This window comes from Neomonachus schauinslandi, chromosome 15 (assembly GCF_002201575.2).
Source record: "Neomonachus schauinslandi chromosome 15, ASM220157v2, whole genome shotgun sequence".
NCBI classification, from domain to species: domain Eukaryota; kingdom Metazoa; phylum Chordata; class Mammalia; order Carnivora; family Phocidae; genus Neomonachus; species Neomonachus schauinslandi.
The window spans coordinates 12,977,546-12,993,906 of NC_058417.1; the positions used below are offsets into that span (position 1 = coordinate 12,977,546).

Below are 16,361 nucleotides of genomic sequence, written 5' to 3' on the forward strand. Positions count from 1 at the left end.
ATGTCTCATGGTTTCACAGTCCTAGGCCTGTACTAATAACCTTCCCTCCATCTCTAGACCCTCTGCGTTTCTGTTCACCTATCCCAGTCTTCAAATGGTCAGAAGTTATAGTAACAAAAAAACATGTCTTGGACTCCACAGACAGAGCTAGGATTACTATTTCTGGCCTATAGTAAATATTCGGTAAATAGCAGCTACTTATTAAATAAAGGCTAACATTCATTAAACATTTACTGTGTGCCAGGACTGTTCACTTTCTCTTTTAATACTTTGAGGGTAGTTGATCAGACAGTCGTTGCTGTTTTACTGAGAAGGGAAATGTAGGTTTAGAGAAGGTAAATAACCTGCCCAACACCAGGGGGCCAGGAAGTGACCGTCCGTCGCGGGAGGACCAGAGCCGCGGTCACTGCACCACTGCGTTTCCTGTTCCGGGCCTCAAGCGCTTCTCTCCGCTGAGCTCACACAGCACAGGCCCAGCCTTACCGACTGCTCTCAGATTTGCAGGGCCCGCTTCTGAACCGGCCTCAGCTCTCCCACTGAGGGCCCCGCCAGGAGACTTTAATTCCCAGCCCTGACCACGCAAGGTGAAGCTAGCCCTATGTCCTGGTTTTGAGGCCTGTGGCCTTTGAATTATTCTCTTCTAGGTGAACTCCCAGCGTCTCACAAACTGATGTCTAGAACCTGAAAAACGTGTGCGAGGGGGGGAGGGGGGCAGGGAAGTGTTGGGCGGCCAGTCCTGGGTACGCCTCAGCAGTGAACAGAAACAGGTTTGTCCCTAGAGCCGTTCCTGCGCCGCGTACTGCACAGTTGTGAACGGGAGGGCAGGTGCGTTAACGTTCTCGTTCCTGAGACAGGCGGCATGTGTCTTTCTCATCGTCCACGGAGCGGACGACGCCATTGCGCCACTGACCCAAAGGTGGGTGGCCCCTGCGCCTGCGCAGTTGGAGGCGCGGGAGGCGGCGCGCCTGCGCAAAGCTCGACTTCTCGCGCTTTTTCGGAGGCCGGGAAGTAGGCGGTAGCTGACTGGAGTGTGTCGGCGACGGATGACAGGGCGACCGGCGAGGCTTATTGGAGGCGTGGGAACCTGAAGGTTGAAGTTGCGTGTCCTGTTGGCTGGAGGGCCAAGGAGGGAAAGACGTATTGTCCCTAGTTACCAAAGTGCCCCAGTCCCTGCATCAGTAGAGGTCGTTGGAAGAGAACTTATCCCTGACTGGACCGCCCGGGAGGAGCCATAATAGGCCCTCCTGGCCTCCATTTGAGGCAGTGGTCGTGCGGGGGATGCGTGCGTGTGTGTGTGTGTTTGTGTGTGTCGTACTTTTGTTGATTTTGTTTGCATGGTACTCAGAAACGTAATAGCCCTTGGAAGCGCCTCTGTAGGTTCAGGGTGTGCGTTGCATTGGTACTTCTATGATGAGAAGACGTTGCGTAACCTCTGTTTGCTTCCTAGGATGACATCAAGAATATTTTCTAAAGGGCCTGCCACATCCGGCTTCAAGCCCAAGATGTGGAACCAAAGCAGAAATAGTCCCTGCCCTTACGTTTCCCAAGTTTTATTTCTTTAAATGATATTTGGACATTAATGTTTACCTCAGTATGATTTATATTGTTGCTTAGCTGTGTTCATGTCTGGTTTCCTCATTGGATAGTGAATTTAGGAGCAGAAATTACCTTATTAAGTTTGTGTTTTGCCTTTTCATGTAATAGTTAAGTGTTTGTTGAATTAAATTGGGATTGAAATATATTAGGAGGCTAAACATGGAAAAAATTACAACATATTTTGTTGTAGAAGAAAAAAAGAAAAAACTTCTTTCACTTGTTGGAGTTATATAGACACTAAATAGAAACTTATCATTACAATTATTATAGATATTGAGGCCTTAGTCTTTGGTATTATATAATACAGGGATCTCAAATTAATGGCCGAAGCAAGTGATCTGCACAGTGTTTTAAAGTGAGATAGAGCATGTTCTCACGTGGTTCATTCAGTTGTTTGTGTTTACTCCGTGGCCTTGTAAGCATACCAGTTTGCCAGTGTTTGTAGTCCATTTCCCTCTATATAAATCTGGTTCAGAACTGTTGTTATTGTGGGTCCTTGGTCCTGGAATACATATGTAGAGTGTGTGAAAATCCATGTATGTTTAGGAAGCAATGTTATAGCCGCCTTAGTCCTAACCAATTTCGAACAGAGTTGGAAAAATAGATTATATTATAAATTCTTATTTGGGAAGCAAGATTCTGTAAAGTGATTCCCTTATCAGGTTTGAAACCGTAGTGTTAAATTATAATTTCAGTAATTACTAGGCTGAGAATTTGATTTTTTTTGTTGATACAATTTGAGTTGCAAATTTCTTTCTTTGAAGATTTAGTCAGACAACTTCATTTGTAAATTTGGAATGCTAAAGAAAAGTTACAGACTTTGATATTGAAGGAAATGAAGAGAAACCTAAGTGAAAATTCAACTCGAAGTACAGCAGGTATTGAAGAATTTTATTGTTTGATTTTATTTATTAAATTTTTGTTTTAAATTTTGTATATTTTTATATACCATGTAAACCATGTGTAGTTTATAGATGGAACGTTTTGGAAGGAACTTTTTAAAAAGATTGAACATATAGTCTAGCCTCTTTACTTTTTAGGTCCAAGGAAATAAAATAACTTAGTCAAAACATTTAGTGGCAGAGGTGGGAGTAAAATGAAACATTCCTGGATTTACCCTAGTATTCTTTCTACAAACTCTGTGTGCTTGAGTTGTTTTTCACTTTTAAGCTGAAAACAAAGAAATTGATTTATTTCTATTTGTATTTGTGACTTACTTAAAATATTTCCAGAAGCACTTCTGTCTCCCTAACAATTTCCCCTACCATTTCTGCTTTCCCAATTTATTAGTTAGTAAAAGGACAGAGGGTAAGAATGAAGAGAACCAGGGGAATGGTGATAATACACAGTGTAGACAGTAATAACTATTTATGGTGGCTGTGTTGTATTCTAGCCATTTAATTATATGTATTAATTTATTTAATCCTTACACCAGCCCTCTGGGATAGGCATTATTATTATCATTCCTGTTTTCCAGATGAGAAACTAAGGCACAGAGAAGTTAAATAAGTAATTTATGAAGTGGTAGAGCCAGCATTTGAACCTAGGAATCTGGCTCTAGTGTCCATGCTCTTAATCCCTGTATTATCCTGCTTCTCTGGGTATGTCATAATAGCACAATGTGTTGAGGAGATTGCCCAAATTTATACTTCAAAGTTGTGATTCAAAACCAGGCAGAGCTGGTTTCAGAGCTCACATAATTTTCCCAACCTTTTATCAGACAGTTATCACAGAGTCTGTGTTTTTCCCATAGTACGAGTGTTGATGGACCAGCTAGAGTATGATCTAGTGGCAAGATATCTGAACTGAGATTTAGGAAGCTTGGGTCCTATCTAGGCACTGTGCAAGGTTTTTGGACCCCCCTTTTTTTGTCTGAGATCCCTTCTAGTTTTAGTGTTTATAAATTCTGACTTTTGTCTTGACTTGAGATCCCAGGCCTCCCATCTGGGGGGCTTGGAGGTAATATTTATTTATTATTGAATTGAATATTATCACTTTAAGCATTCTGAAGATGATCCACAGAAAATATGCATTATAGACACCTGGAGTGCATGTTAAAATTGCAGAGTTTTGGATTCCAAACTAAATCTGTTGAAATAAAATTTATGAGAGTGGGGTCTAGGAACTGGCATGTTAAGCACAATTCCATGTAAATCTTAGTCAAACTAAAGTTGGAGAACCATGGCCCTAAAGATTGTGCTGTCATAATCCAAAGAGTGGTTAGGATTTTGGAAAGCATGGGTCAGAGTTTGGTTCTCCCTCACCTCTATTGTACTTGAAGGGCCCCCTCCAGTTGACATGGTAATAAGCAAGCACAGAAAGGAAATAAGGAAAACAAAAAGTGGATTTGGAAATGGTTGGGGGGTGAGGAAGGAGATGGGAATTACTTCCATGCAAGAGGAATTAAATCAGCGTTAGTGTAGAACAAGAAAGGCGTTTTTATAGAGACAAATGAGGTTATTTGGGACCTTAAAAAGAACATAAAAATCAATCCAAAGATGTAGAAATATATCTGTAATAAGTATAAAATTAACGTATAGAAGTAGACAAATTAAAGTTGTTATTATACACAGTTAATTCTATAACTGGATCTATTTGCTATTGTGTACTAATTTATTGGTACATTCAATTTAGGCTGTTTGCCTGTACCATTGTTCAATCAGAAAAAGAGGAATAGACAGCCATTAACATCCAATCCACTTACAAATGATCCAAGTATCAGTACTGCTTCTGACAATTATGATTTCCCTCCTCTACCACCAGGTAAGAAAATAAGGTGAAAATTTTCGGAAAATAGGAATTAGGATTATAGAAAATTATCATTTTTATTTTATTATAATGGAAATAGAAAGTTTATTTTTTTTCTTCTTTCCCCTATCCAAATATAGGGATTACTTGGCTCTTTCTGAACATTCCAGTACAGTAGTTTGAGTTTCCTTGTCTACAAGGGTGGCTTAGCATTTAAATAGAGTATCTTAGATCTGGAGCCTTTGTTCTAATGAAGTTGTAACCCACATTGTAAAGATTTGTTTTTTCTTTTTCAAGATATATGGATATTGTGACTTAGGCATGTGGTGATAAAGAATGGGGAAGCTCAAGTTGCCTCAGGAATTGGGATATGTGTACACATGAACACATGAAAAATGGGAGAAAATTTAGACCTTAGGAAGGGTAGAAGCCTAAAATTTCTACTGCTTGGCTTTTTTCTCTTCTGATAGCATTTTGCCTTTTTTCATTTGTTGCTTTATTTCTCTCATCCAGTTGGCTTCCTTATAGCTTTAACTAGCCCATGAACTAAATTGTCCTTGCTGGAAGTTAACATAGCCTTTTAGTTCTAGTTCTCAGAGTCCACTGTTGACTGCCTTCTCTATCTGTTGATTAAATCCTAAAGATAGCCTTTGGTTCAGCACATCTTTTTAAGTAAGGTCACTAAAATTCTGGTTTAGCTTTATGATTAGGCCTCTCATCTCTGCAACAATTAGCTGTGGTGGTGGGTGCTGAGCGGTCTTAATATTTGCTGACTTTTTTTTTCTCTTCAGAAGAAGGCACGGACAGGCAGGCATTCTGAAATATATTTGGTATATGCTGGTTATATACATTTATATATTTTTGAGGATACTTTAAAAACCTTTAATAGGATTTTTTGCAACTAGAATTTTAAAATTTCTCTCTCTATATATATATTTGTTAATTTCATCCAACCATAGGCCTTAGTCTGCTTGTAAATCTATAATTATTTTCTTTTTTTCCACATTTGAGGAATTCAAACTAGGACTTTTATATTATTTTCATTTTTATCTATAAAAGATAAAAATTCACATGGATGTACATAAATGGGCATTTATCTGGTCATCCTCTGCCATCTTAAAAAATTCTCTGACATTTAAAATATTTTTATAAATAGCGTGAATCTTGGCTTTGAAAAATAACAACAGTTGGAGCTACTCCATAGGGAAATGTTCATCCTCCTGAAGTACTGAACTGTCCAAGCTCTGAGCAGTATTACTATCTGTCAGAGATATAATAAGATTCTTACATTGGGTAAGAGATAGGGCTAGATCAGTGTTTTTCAAATTTTTGTCTTGATCCATTAGTCTGGTTGAGAACCAATCTTTAAAGAAGGAAATAGAAGTGAATAGAGTAGAGTAGAAAATGTCAGGGTGCATCACACATGGTAGGGATACAAATTGGTGTTGCAGTTTTGTTATGTTCTCTCTCCTTTGTCTTTCTCTTTCTCTCATGCACACCATGCATGTGTGTTTGTGTGTGTGTATGTGTGTGTGTGTATGTTCTGGGCTATGATGTACTTTTTGCTGTGGGTTGGGATCAAAATATTTAAGAAACATTGATTACACTGAATTCATGCTACAGAGTACAAGGTACCACACTAGAATTGATCATGGAAAAGATACAGATTAACTATTACCTTTGTTTAAAATACAATGGGAAAGAAAGACATCTATAAAAATTAATAAGACAAATTCCACAACAAAGTACTGTTGAAGAACATATCCATATCTTCCAAGTCCTTTTCTTCTGCAGGCTTTTAGTTTTCTACCAATTAAATAAGTATGAAATAATTATTTTTTTTTAAATACTACCTATCGTACTTTTGTCTATGCTATCTCTATCTTTTGAGATTGGGCCTGGGAAGCTGTGGATCCAGAGTTGCCTCCTTTAATGAAAACAATGAACACAGGGTAGGTGGAAAAATATACCAGTAACTATAGTGTCTGTTGCTGACTGATGTTATTCTTCATTGTATATTTTACATTTCTCACTTTGGAAACAAGCTATTAATATTTAATAAGACATGTTTCCTTGAAAGGCAAATACCGCATTCAGTTTCTCATCCTCTGAGAAGTCAAGATTCTGTGTGTAAGTCTATTCAATCAAATACTGAAAGAAGCAAGAGTCATTGGAGGTGAGTTTACTTAAGATTTTTCTTTCTTCTATTCCTTCTTCTCTTTCCCCTCTTTTTCTCTCCTCCATTCCCTCCTCCTTCATCTCTTCTTCCTTTCTCAGGCAAAATTACATTTAGGAAATTTTTATACTTAATAGTATAAAAACATAGCAGTATTATCTTTGTTTTATAAAAGAAGTTTAAAAATGCTATATAAAGCTTTAAAAATAGGCAAATTTGTCAGTGAATATGTTTCCAAAGAATTCCTCATTTTATAATGAAATTTCTGCCAATATTTATCATCATGCTGTGGATCATTAATAATCTAATTGACAGTAGGTGAAGAGTCAGGAATAACTGTATTTTAGTGTTGATATATTTAGAAATTGACAACCAAATAGAATGGTCAATCTCACCGTAGTAAGACAGTCAGCTCCATGGTAAACAGAACAGAGTAAGAAAGAAAGATGATGACCAAAATGCATATGCATAAACAGTGATAGGTGCTCAGGAAATGAAGATGACCATCAAGGAAGATGGTGAGGATGCTTCTGGATCGTTGCCGTAAGAATCTAAGTTTAATCCCTAAATATGATAAAAAAATATATAGATAGGGAAAGGACATGGATTATTTTTTAGGTTGGATTTTAGTATTCTTGAGTAACTAGTAACTACTGAAGGAAGTAATTTTGGGAACAAAGTATTAGAAAAACAACATCAAACACGTATCATGTATCAGTCTTGTTTAGTGCTTTGATATGTTATTTTAATAATCCTTACAACAATCCTGTAAAGTTAATATTACCTTCACTTTTATTAGAGATACCATTTTTTTTAAAGGGGAGAAACTTTTAATAAAGTAGTTAATAAATACATCAAAATAATATATATATTTTAAAATTAGTTTTGATCATGCTAGTTTCCTCAGAACCAGTTAGTTACTTTCTTTAGGATCAGGCCTTACTACCTAGGCCATTCAGTGGTTTGAGATGGTCCTTGGAGGCACAGTTTCAGCTGCAGGTCCTGTAAGAAAATCCGTTCTGACTAGCATTAGAGAATTAGGTAATATTGTAATCTGGACAGGCAGTCAGTATTAGATATTCCAATTTGAAATCATAGATAATCTATCAGATAGTTGGAATATAACAACAGAAAATCCAGGGGCAAAAACCATTTGAAAACCCAAGTAGGCAGCTGGATCTCCTGAAGCTCTTTTAACTGGTTCTCTGCTTAGCTTTAGAATCAACTTAAGCGCCTTTCATGGTTGATGCTGACCTTTCCAGCTTCATATTCCACAATCTACAAATTGTAGCCAAAAATGGCTATATACTAGCCATTTCAGACCCTTCACAATTCTCTGAACATGATATGCCATCTAATAGGACTCTGCTTTGGTTTACCTTCACATCCATGTAGCCTCAGTAAGAGCTTGTTCTTGGGATCTCACTGGACACCTAGATCCAAGGAGAAGAATCCAAAGCAGACACTACTCTTCCCTTCTCAGAAGCCACTACAACTTAAGTGCCTTTCATGGTTGATGCTGAGGACCTGGCTGAGCTGGATGGCTGCTGAAGCAGCATCTTTGTGTGGGCTCACCCAGGAAGGTCAAAGGACTATGGTTCTTCCAGGGCTTGTCCACAGGCCAGGAGCACCTCCTAGACAAAGATGTGGGAGGAAGTTGCAAATGCGTTGTTTATCAGTAAGGAGTTGTAAGTGGAAAGAAACTTTTCTAAACTGAATAATAAATGTGATTTCTATAGCCATGAGAGAGGAAAGGCAAAATTTGGTTTCTGTTCTCTCTATTGAAAATAAAATTGCTGTCATATGAAGAGGTGATCAATGTAGGACAAATTTTATGGAGGTGTATCAGGCAGTTAGTTAATAAAAATAGTAGTAATATTTTTTCCTGAATATTGTGATGTTTATGATATTTATCAACTTTTAAGTTTGAAGTTATTCATGATCTCTTTTCTCATTATTCTCATACCTAATTTTGTACCTAATTTACTTAAGAAGGCTGCCCACATTATACAAGCTTCAGGCCCCATACAGTCTGGACTTGTGCCTGGTCACTAGGGAACCTGGACTTTTCTTTGAATTATTTTCTCTAACAAGGGATGAGTTGTATTATTTGCCCCCTTGTAATACTGGTGATATTTTCAGGAAAATTATCCAGAAATAAGAATTTGTGACCTGGACTAGTTTCTCCCTGTGGAACTCTTAACTGGTCTGCTTAGAAATTATACTTTTGATTTTGGCCTCATTAACATTATGTTCTCATCAGCTAATATAATTCACTTAGATTAATGTAGCTACTAAAATGTTGCAACAGATTCATAAATTGGGCTTTTAAGCTATGTAGTAAAAGTACAAAATTTCTAATCAAATAGTTATCTACACTGCCTATGTTTATTCTCCTTGTGATTTAAACTCACCTATAAGCCATAGTTTAACTTGTTAAAATTTTACTTTGTAGAAAATTTAAAAATAAATGTATAAAGAAGCAGGCAAATGTCCTCAGAATCTTACCACTCAGAGACAACCACTATCGTATGAAAGCTTAATAGTTTAAAAATATACTTTATAGCACTGGACTCTGAGTTGGGAGACTAGGATTCTCTGGGTTCCAGATTGACGGTAACTTGTTGTATAACTTCAGGCAAGTTACTTCCTCCCTCAATTTCGTCACCTAAAAAGAGAGGTATAATGTATTGTAGGGTTGTTGTGATAATGTATTTGGAATTTCCAACTAGTCAGTAGTTACAAAGTACTTTATAAACCATAATTTTTCACTATTAATTTTTTAAAAGAAAAAGTATATAGAAACAAACTAATACTAATTAAAAAAAAAAAAAAACCTATTACAGCTACAGGGATGACAACAAAAATTCCAGCTGGAAAACTTGGGATAGAAATGATGTTAGGCCTCAGTGCAAAAGAACAAACCTGGTGGCAAATGATGGAATAAATTCTTGTCCGAGGACCTGGGGAGCTCAACAAGGGAAACAATTAAGAATATCAGAACCTCCTAACTCATCTCACCAAAGAGAAGCTGAAGTACTCAGACAAACATATTCGTCAAAAATACCTGGCTCCACAATGAGAGGTCTAGACAAAAACAGTGTGTTACAGGCATTTAAGCCTAATTTTCAACAAAATCAATTTAAGAAGAAAATGTTGGATGATATTTCAGAAAAAAGCACTCTCAAGGTAAACTTTTAAATAGGGGTCATTTACATTTAAAAATGAGATAAATAAATATTTAGATTACAGAGATGAGAGCATTTAAAATCAATCTTATGGCATGCATTACATGGTTAACACAGATATCTAGTCCCATTGGCATATATGAATGTTTCCAAAATATTTTCTTAAGGATTGTGAATGGCTGCTCCTTTTTGTAGTTGCCTTAGAGTGTCCTACTGGGTTCTGAATTTCACTGTTGACTGATTATTGAGATGATGAGAGTTTATCCATTACTTACAGAAATTCTCCCAGTTCTTCATGTGTCAGTCTAAGTTTTTTATAACAGCGGTCAGCAAACTCTTTTTGTAAAGGGCCAGATAGTAAATATTTTTTTATCTTACAGGTCATATTGTCTCTTACGTATACCACTCAACTCTACTATTGTAGCTTGAAAGCAGCCATAGACAGTTCATAAGTGAATAGGTTTGGCTGTGTTCCAGTAAAAGTTTACAAAAACAAACAACAGGTTAGATTTGGACTGCAGGCCAGAGTTTATTTTACCTTTCCAGCTTCATATTCCACAATCTACAAATTGTAGCCAAAAATGGCTATATACTAGCCATTTCAGACCCTTTACAATTCTCTGAACATGATATGCCATCTAATAGGACTCTGCTTTGGTTTATATTTTTCCCCATACCTGTACATCAGCCTTACTTCCTCCTTTCACCACTCCTTGCTCTAATTGTTCTTTGTAAATATCTTTTATATATTTTGTGTGCTGGTTGTTCACTACCTTCCTTTCCTTGTCCCGTGGCCCAATAGATTATTTACTCTCCACTCTTCTCTATGCTCTGGAAGTCTGAGTTGTCCTACATATTGCAGCATCCTGAGGTCCCTAGGCTAGCTCTTGTTAGGGGTCAGCCAGTGGGAGTCACTGGCAGGAAATCAGAGGGTGGAGAGAGAGGTTGGGTTTTCCCATTTTCTCCCTGTTTAAATGTTGTGTTGTAGGCAGTAGCTGTCCCTAAATGATACAGCTCTTCTGTGAGTCCAGCTTTCACAGGTGTGGTAATTTTATTTCTTTCCCTTGCCCTTTCAGCCTAGGAATGACAGAAATCTCTTACTGTTGTTAGTCTTTGAGGGCTTAAGTACCCTGTTTGTTCTGCCCGTACACCTGTAAGAAGTCTTTTCAACAAGCCATTGGGGTAAATTTTTTTTTTTTGCTAAAAATCTGACTAATGCAGCATATATCATAGTGGCTTGCTTGCTTGCTTTCTTTTCTTTCTTTCTTCTTATGTCCCACTTTACCAGTATTATTTTTTTTAAAGAGCAGGGGGAGAAGCAGAGGGAGAGGGAGAAGCAGGCTCCCTGCCAAGCCAGGAACCCGATGTGGTGCTCGATCCCAGGACCCTGGGATCATGACCTGAGCTAAAGGCAGATGCTTAACCATCTGAGCCACCCAGGGGCCCCTCATAGTGGCTTTCAACCTTATGTTTCCTTGTACAAAAGAATGATACACTGTAGTTACCTTAGTAACTTTATGGCAGTAGCTATTTTGGTTAGGAAGGGGAGGAGGAGGGAAGGTAACTGTAGTTAGAAAAAAAAGTCCCATCAAGTGTTCTTTGATGTGCTCCTACCCTCACAAAGGAAAGTGCCCTCTTTCCCCCTGGGAAATTAGTACCTTGACATACTGTATTCTAAGTTGATCTTTAAAAATGACAGACACATTCTCATCTTAGGGCCTTTATACTTTGCTATTCCCTCAATCCTCACTTAACAACCTATTTAATAATTCCTGTTTCTCTTTATCCTTTCACCCTGTTTTTTTTTATTCATAGAATATATCAATTCCTGACATTCTATTATGTATTTATTTGTTTGTTTTCTGAATACTCCATTAGATAGAGGGCAAGATCTGTGAGATATCTTCTCTGTTTTGTTCAGTGTTGTTTTCTCATTATCTATATTTGGCACATAGTAAATGCCAGGAGGTACTTTTAGAATGAATGAGTGAATGTGTCTGGCTCCACTCTTAGAGTGTGAACACATTAGGGAAAGGAACTGTGTTTTACTCACCTGTGTTTATCAGAGGATTAGCACACGATGCTTTAAAAATATTAAATGAATACACAAATGAGTGAGTGAATGTCCAGACAAATAATTCTCTTCTTGGTTTATTGTCTCCAAGTACATCCTAGTTTCTCCTCCTATAAAGTGCTAATGATGTCTTTTAAATTTAGGGGAATAACTGTACTAAAATTTTCAATATTTTTTTTACATATTTTATACATAAGGACCTAGAATCTTTTCATGGAAAGTGAAAGAGTATGATGAAAAAAATGAAAGGTTTTTCTAATTCTATGTTTTTATTTTTCAAAAGGAAGGCTCATTGTATCAGTTAAAGCTTAAGGAAAAAGATAATTCTTTAAGAATTATATCTGCAGTTATTGAAAGCATGAAGTACTGGTGTGAACATGCACAGAAAACTGTACTTCTTTTTGAAATATTGGGTAGGTATAGTACTTCAGAAAACCTCAGTAATACTATTTGGACAATAGTTTTGAATGTCTATAGGAATACCTAGGGGATCTGAAAAATAAAATTTGCAAAAGGAGATTATGGTTTATAAGGATTTTCTTCACTTCCTGGATTTGTTATTGATTTGTGTGACTTAAGATATATTTGGTTATTTATGGTAATAGTCTTCTGATTCATAATGTTAAAATGTGGAAGACTGTTACAGGGGCTCTGACTTAACCCCTGAGTTGGATAGGGCCAGAAGTTTTGTTTTTCTTAGTATAAAACAGCTTCAGAGATACTATTCCCTCTTAAGATGTTGTCTTTATTATTGTATAAATAAAACTAGAAGAGCTTGGTGTAGGAATAAATATTACTTCTCACTGTTAAATTTTATTTGCATTTTACCAACACTGATTTTCTTCCCTATTTTAATGTTGTTTAGCTGTTCTCGATTCAGCTGTTACACCTGGTCCATATTATTCAAAGACTTTCCTTATGAGAGATGGGAAAAATACTCTGCCTTGTGTATTTTATGAAATAGTGAGTATTTGTTTAAATATTCTTTGCAAAGCCTGTGCCAACAGAACATGCAAATGCGGGCTACAGTTCCATTGTAGTAGAAATTCTGTTTACAATTTGGTAATACTTTCAAAATTCTGTTTGGTTTTAGTTCTGACTTATAAAAGTTTATTTGTTCAGGGGCGCCTGGGTGGCTCAGTTGGTTAAGCGGCCGCCTTCGGCTCAGGTCATGATCCTGGGGTCCTGGGATCGAGCCCCGCATCGGGCTCCCTGCTCCGCAGGAATCCTGCTTCTCCCTCTCCCTCTGCCTGCCTCTCTGCCTACTTGTGCTCTATCTCTCTGTCAAATAAATAAATAAAATCTTTAAAAAAAAAAGTTTATTTGTTCAGCTAATATAGATAACCTACTGTGTGCCAGGTGCTGTGCTAGGTCCAAGGGATACAAAGTGGAATGTAAGTGCTAAACAGCTCTTTCTCTCAAAGAGTTTATTATAATCTCTGATAGAAAGAGTTACATAAGTGTTACACTGTGGTATGATAAATGGTAGGTAGAGGTATGTACAGTGTGCTATAAAAGTAGATAGGAAGGATGGGGCGGATCAGAGAAAGATTTTTGAAGAATGTAGCAACTTATCTTACGTATTTAAAGAGGAATAAATGAAGCCAAAGTGTGTTGGGAGAGGGGAGAGGTGGGAGGAATGCATTCTTAGGTGAGAGGGCAGCATATGCAAGGACATGAAGCTGAGAGCATAGATTGTAGAGGAAACTGCAAGTAGTTAATAATCACCAGAGTGGGAAGGATAGTGGTTCTGAAGTTGGAGGAAGGCAGGGAGTGGGCTGGGATATAGGAAAGACTCTTAGTGACAAAGGAGGCTGCAGGTGACAAAGGAGGCTGGAGATTTTGTAAAACTTACATGCTTTGTAGAAGAGTTCGGTATTAATTCTGAAATCAGGCTTGGATTCCAGTTTTACTCCACCATTTACTAGCTATATGACCTTGAGTAAGCTGCTTAAATTTCCTGAGTTTTTTTAACCTGTAAAATGGGGAGACTAATTCCTACTTTGGAAAGTTGTTATGGAGGTTAGATAATAAAATATATGAATGTACATCTTCTGATACACAGTAGATGATCAAGAAATAGTAATTATATTATTAATTTCTATAATATCTTTAATGCTTATTTTTTCTAGTCTGTTAAGTTTATAAAAATCTTTTATTGAAGTATAACATATACCTAAAAGTTTACAAATCATAATTGTACAGTTCTATGAAGTACCTATGAAATATCACAAAGTGAACATTACTAAGGCTAAGAAATAAAACATTGCTGTCACCCTATGCATCCTGTGTCTCCTCCCATTCACTACCTTCTGTCTCCTACCTAAAAACAACTACTATCCTGACTTTTAATATCACAAATTAATTGTTTAGTTTTGAACCTTATATAAATAGTATCATATGGTATGTCTTTTATGTCTTTCCCTCAACACAATGTTTGTAAGATTCATTATGTTGTCTCATGTAGCTGTTGTCCATTTATTTATATTTCCATGTACAATATTCTATCGTAACACAATTTAGCTTTCTATTCTGCTGGTGGCATCCAAGTTTCCAGATTTTTTGCTGTTATGAATAATGTTCTATGAATATTCTTGTATATGTCTCTTGTGCATATGCACACATTTCTGTTGAGCATATACCTAGAAGTAAAATCACTGCATCATAGTGCATGTGTATGTTCCAGTATAGTAGTTATTTTCCAAAGAATTTTCCAAAGGTTTGTACTTATTTACACTCTCACAATCAGTGTAGACGAGTTACAGTTTTTCTGCATTCCTATCAACACTTAGTACTGTCAGTCTTTTTTATTTTAGCTATGTGGGTGTTTAGTGCTATCTTACTTTTCTACAGTTCCCTGGTGACTAATGAGGTCAGACACCTTATATGTTTACTGGCCACTTAGATACCTTCTTCTGTAAAGTCTGTTCAGGCCTCTTGTTCTTTTTTTTCTATTATTGTTTTATCCTTACTGATTTATTGGAGGGTTTTTTTCATGTGACTGTTTTGGGTACAAGTTATTCATCCATTATTTGTATTACAAATTTTTTCTCATACTCCATAGTTTGCTTTTTTAGTCTTAATGATGGCTTTTGAGGAATAGAAATTCTTCTTTTTAATATAGTCTTTTTAGCAATTATCAATACTACCTTTTGTAGCTAGTGCTTTTTATGACCATTTGGTGAAAGCAATTCCAGAATACGTACCTTTAGTTAATGATTGAGAGGATTTGATGCTGGCTGGTCTTTTTCCATTTTACTAGTCCCGTGAAAGGCATAGCCCTTTTGGGTCCCAACCCTAAGCCAGGGGTGAGGATGGGAATGGTGACCAGAATCTCTTTTCCTTGGGAGCCTCTGATTCCATTTTTTTTATCTCCCAGTCCTAGGAGCCTGTCAAAAGCTCTGCTCAGTTTCTTAGACTCTCAACTGCCTTGACTATTCTTGACGGATAATCTCAAGGGGGGAAACATCCCTAAATGTCAAGCCCCACTTTGGACTCCTGTCCTCTCCCAGATGGGAGTCTCTCTACTCCCTCACTGCATTGGTATCTCTCTAATGTCTACAAGGAGATTTAAAAATATTTCATCCAGCTATTCTAGTTGTTCTTAGCTAGAGAGTTGGTCTGAACTACCTGTCTGCTGTCTACTGGAAGTGGAACTCTAGCAGTCTAATAAAGTGAATAATTCATGTGCCATTACACTGGGAGTTATTCAGTCTTTTAAGCAGCAGCAGCTCACCAGCTTGAAAGAAGTCCTACCCAAGTGAAGGTCTTTCCTCTGTGATAGGGCACCCATATATGCCTAGCTATCATGGTCTTACCAGCGGTGGGGCCCTAAATCAGGTGAGGGAATTACAGCTTTTTGGGGTGATTCCTATTTAATTGGTCATATGATTAGTTTTAAAAAACTGAAATTCAGATGAAGTAAATAAATAACTTCTTTGATATTTATTTTTTTAAAAACAGGATCGTGAACTTCCGAGACTGATTAGAGGCCGAGTTCATAGGTGTGTTGGAAACTATGACCAGAAAAAGAATATTTTCAAATGTGTTTCTGTTAGACCAGCATCTGTTTCTGAACAAAAAACTTTCCAAACATTTGTTAAAATTGTAGATGCTGAGATGAGGTATTATACTGATACAACGAATGAAATTTAAGTAGTGATAAGGGAAGTTTAAATAGTATAATTTAAAGCATTTTCCTATTATTGTTTAAATGATCATCTCCATGGTTATAGCTACTGTTCTTTTGTATTTCATTTGTTGAATTAAAATATTTCAATCCTTTTAAATGTGGAAAGAGTTTTTTTTTTATGAAAATGGTACATTTGCTAAAATTAAATAACCATTTCTAGATACAAATGCTCAAAATAATAGGAATAGATGCTTATTTAACATGATGTAATAATATCTTTGAGTCAGCCCAAAAGCCAACATCAAGCTTAGTGGGGAAATATAGGAATAAGACTAAGGGTGCCCACTATCAGTACGGTTACTAAAATCAGGAATAAGACAAGGGTGCCCACTATCAGTATGGTTACTAAGCATTATACTGGAGCTACTAGTCTATGCAGTTCATTTA

General features: G+C 36.8%; 1 protein-coding gene across 3 annotated transcripts; it reads left to right on the plus strand.

Moving 5' to 3' along the window:
• Positions 1-2,431: 2,431 nt before the first annotated feature.
• SPATA22 (spermatogenesis associated 22) lies at positions 2,432-15,943 on the plus strand. 3 transcript variants are annotated; one of them, XM_021704255.1, is made up of 8 exons: positions 2,432-2,474; positions 4,231-4,359; positions 6,236-6,296; positions 6,425-6,520; positions 9,367-9,709; positions 12,066-12,195; positions 12,648-12,745; positions 15,746-15,943. In XM_021704255.1, the coding sequence occupies exons 1-8, from the start codon at positions 2,432-2,434 to the stop codon at positions 15,935-15,937; spliced, it is 1,092 nt and encodes a 363-aa protein (XP_021559930.1). In that variant the 3' UTR covers positions 15,938-15,943. The 3 variants fall into 3 exon arrangements, with proteins under 3 accessions (XP_021559930.1, XP_021559931.1, XP_021559932.1); XM_021704256.1 differs by having other exon boundaries at positions 4,231-4,311; XM_021704257.1 differs by lacking the exon at positions 4,231-4,359.
• Positions 15,944-16,361: the final 418 nt, after the last annotated feature.

What these genes read in the sequence shown, in the direction of transcription:
- SPATA22 (XM_021704255.1), top strand. Translation starts at nt 2,432, where the DNA reads ATGAAGAGAAACCTAAGTGAAAATTCAACTCGAAGTACAGCAG. An exon ending in TTTCCCTCCTCTACCACCAG is followed by an intron (nt 4,360 to 6,235) that starts GTAAGAAAATAA and finishes CTATCTTTTGAG; the next exon opens with ATTGGGCCTGGGAAGCTGTG. An exon ending in CAGAAAAAAGCACTCTCAAG is followed by an intron (nt 9,710 to 12,065) that starts GTAAACTTTTAA and finishes ATTTTTCAAAAG; the next exon opens with GAAGGCTCATTGTATCAGTT.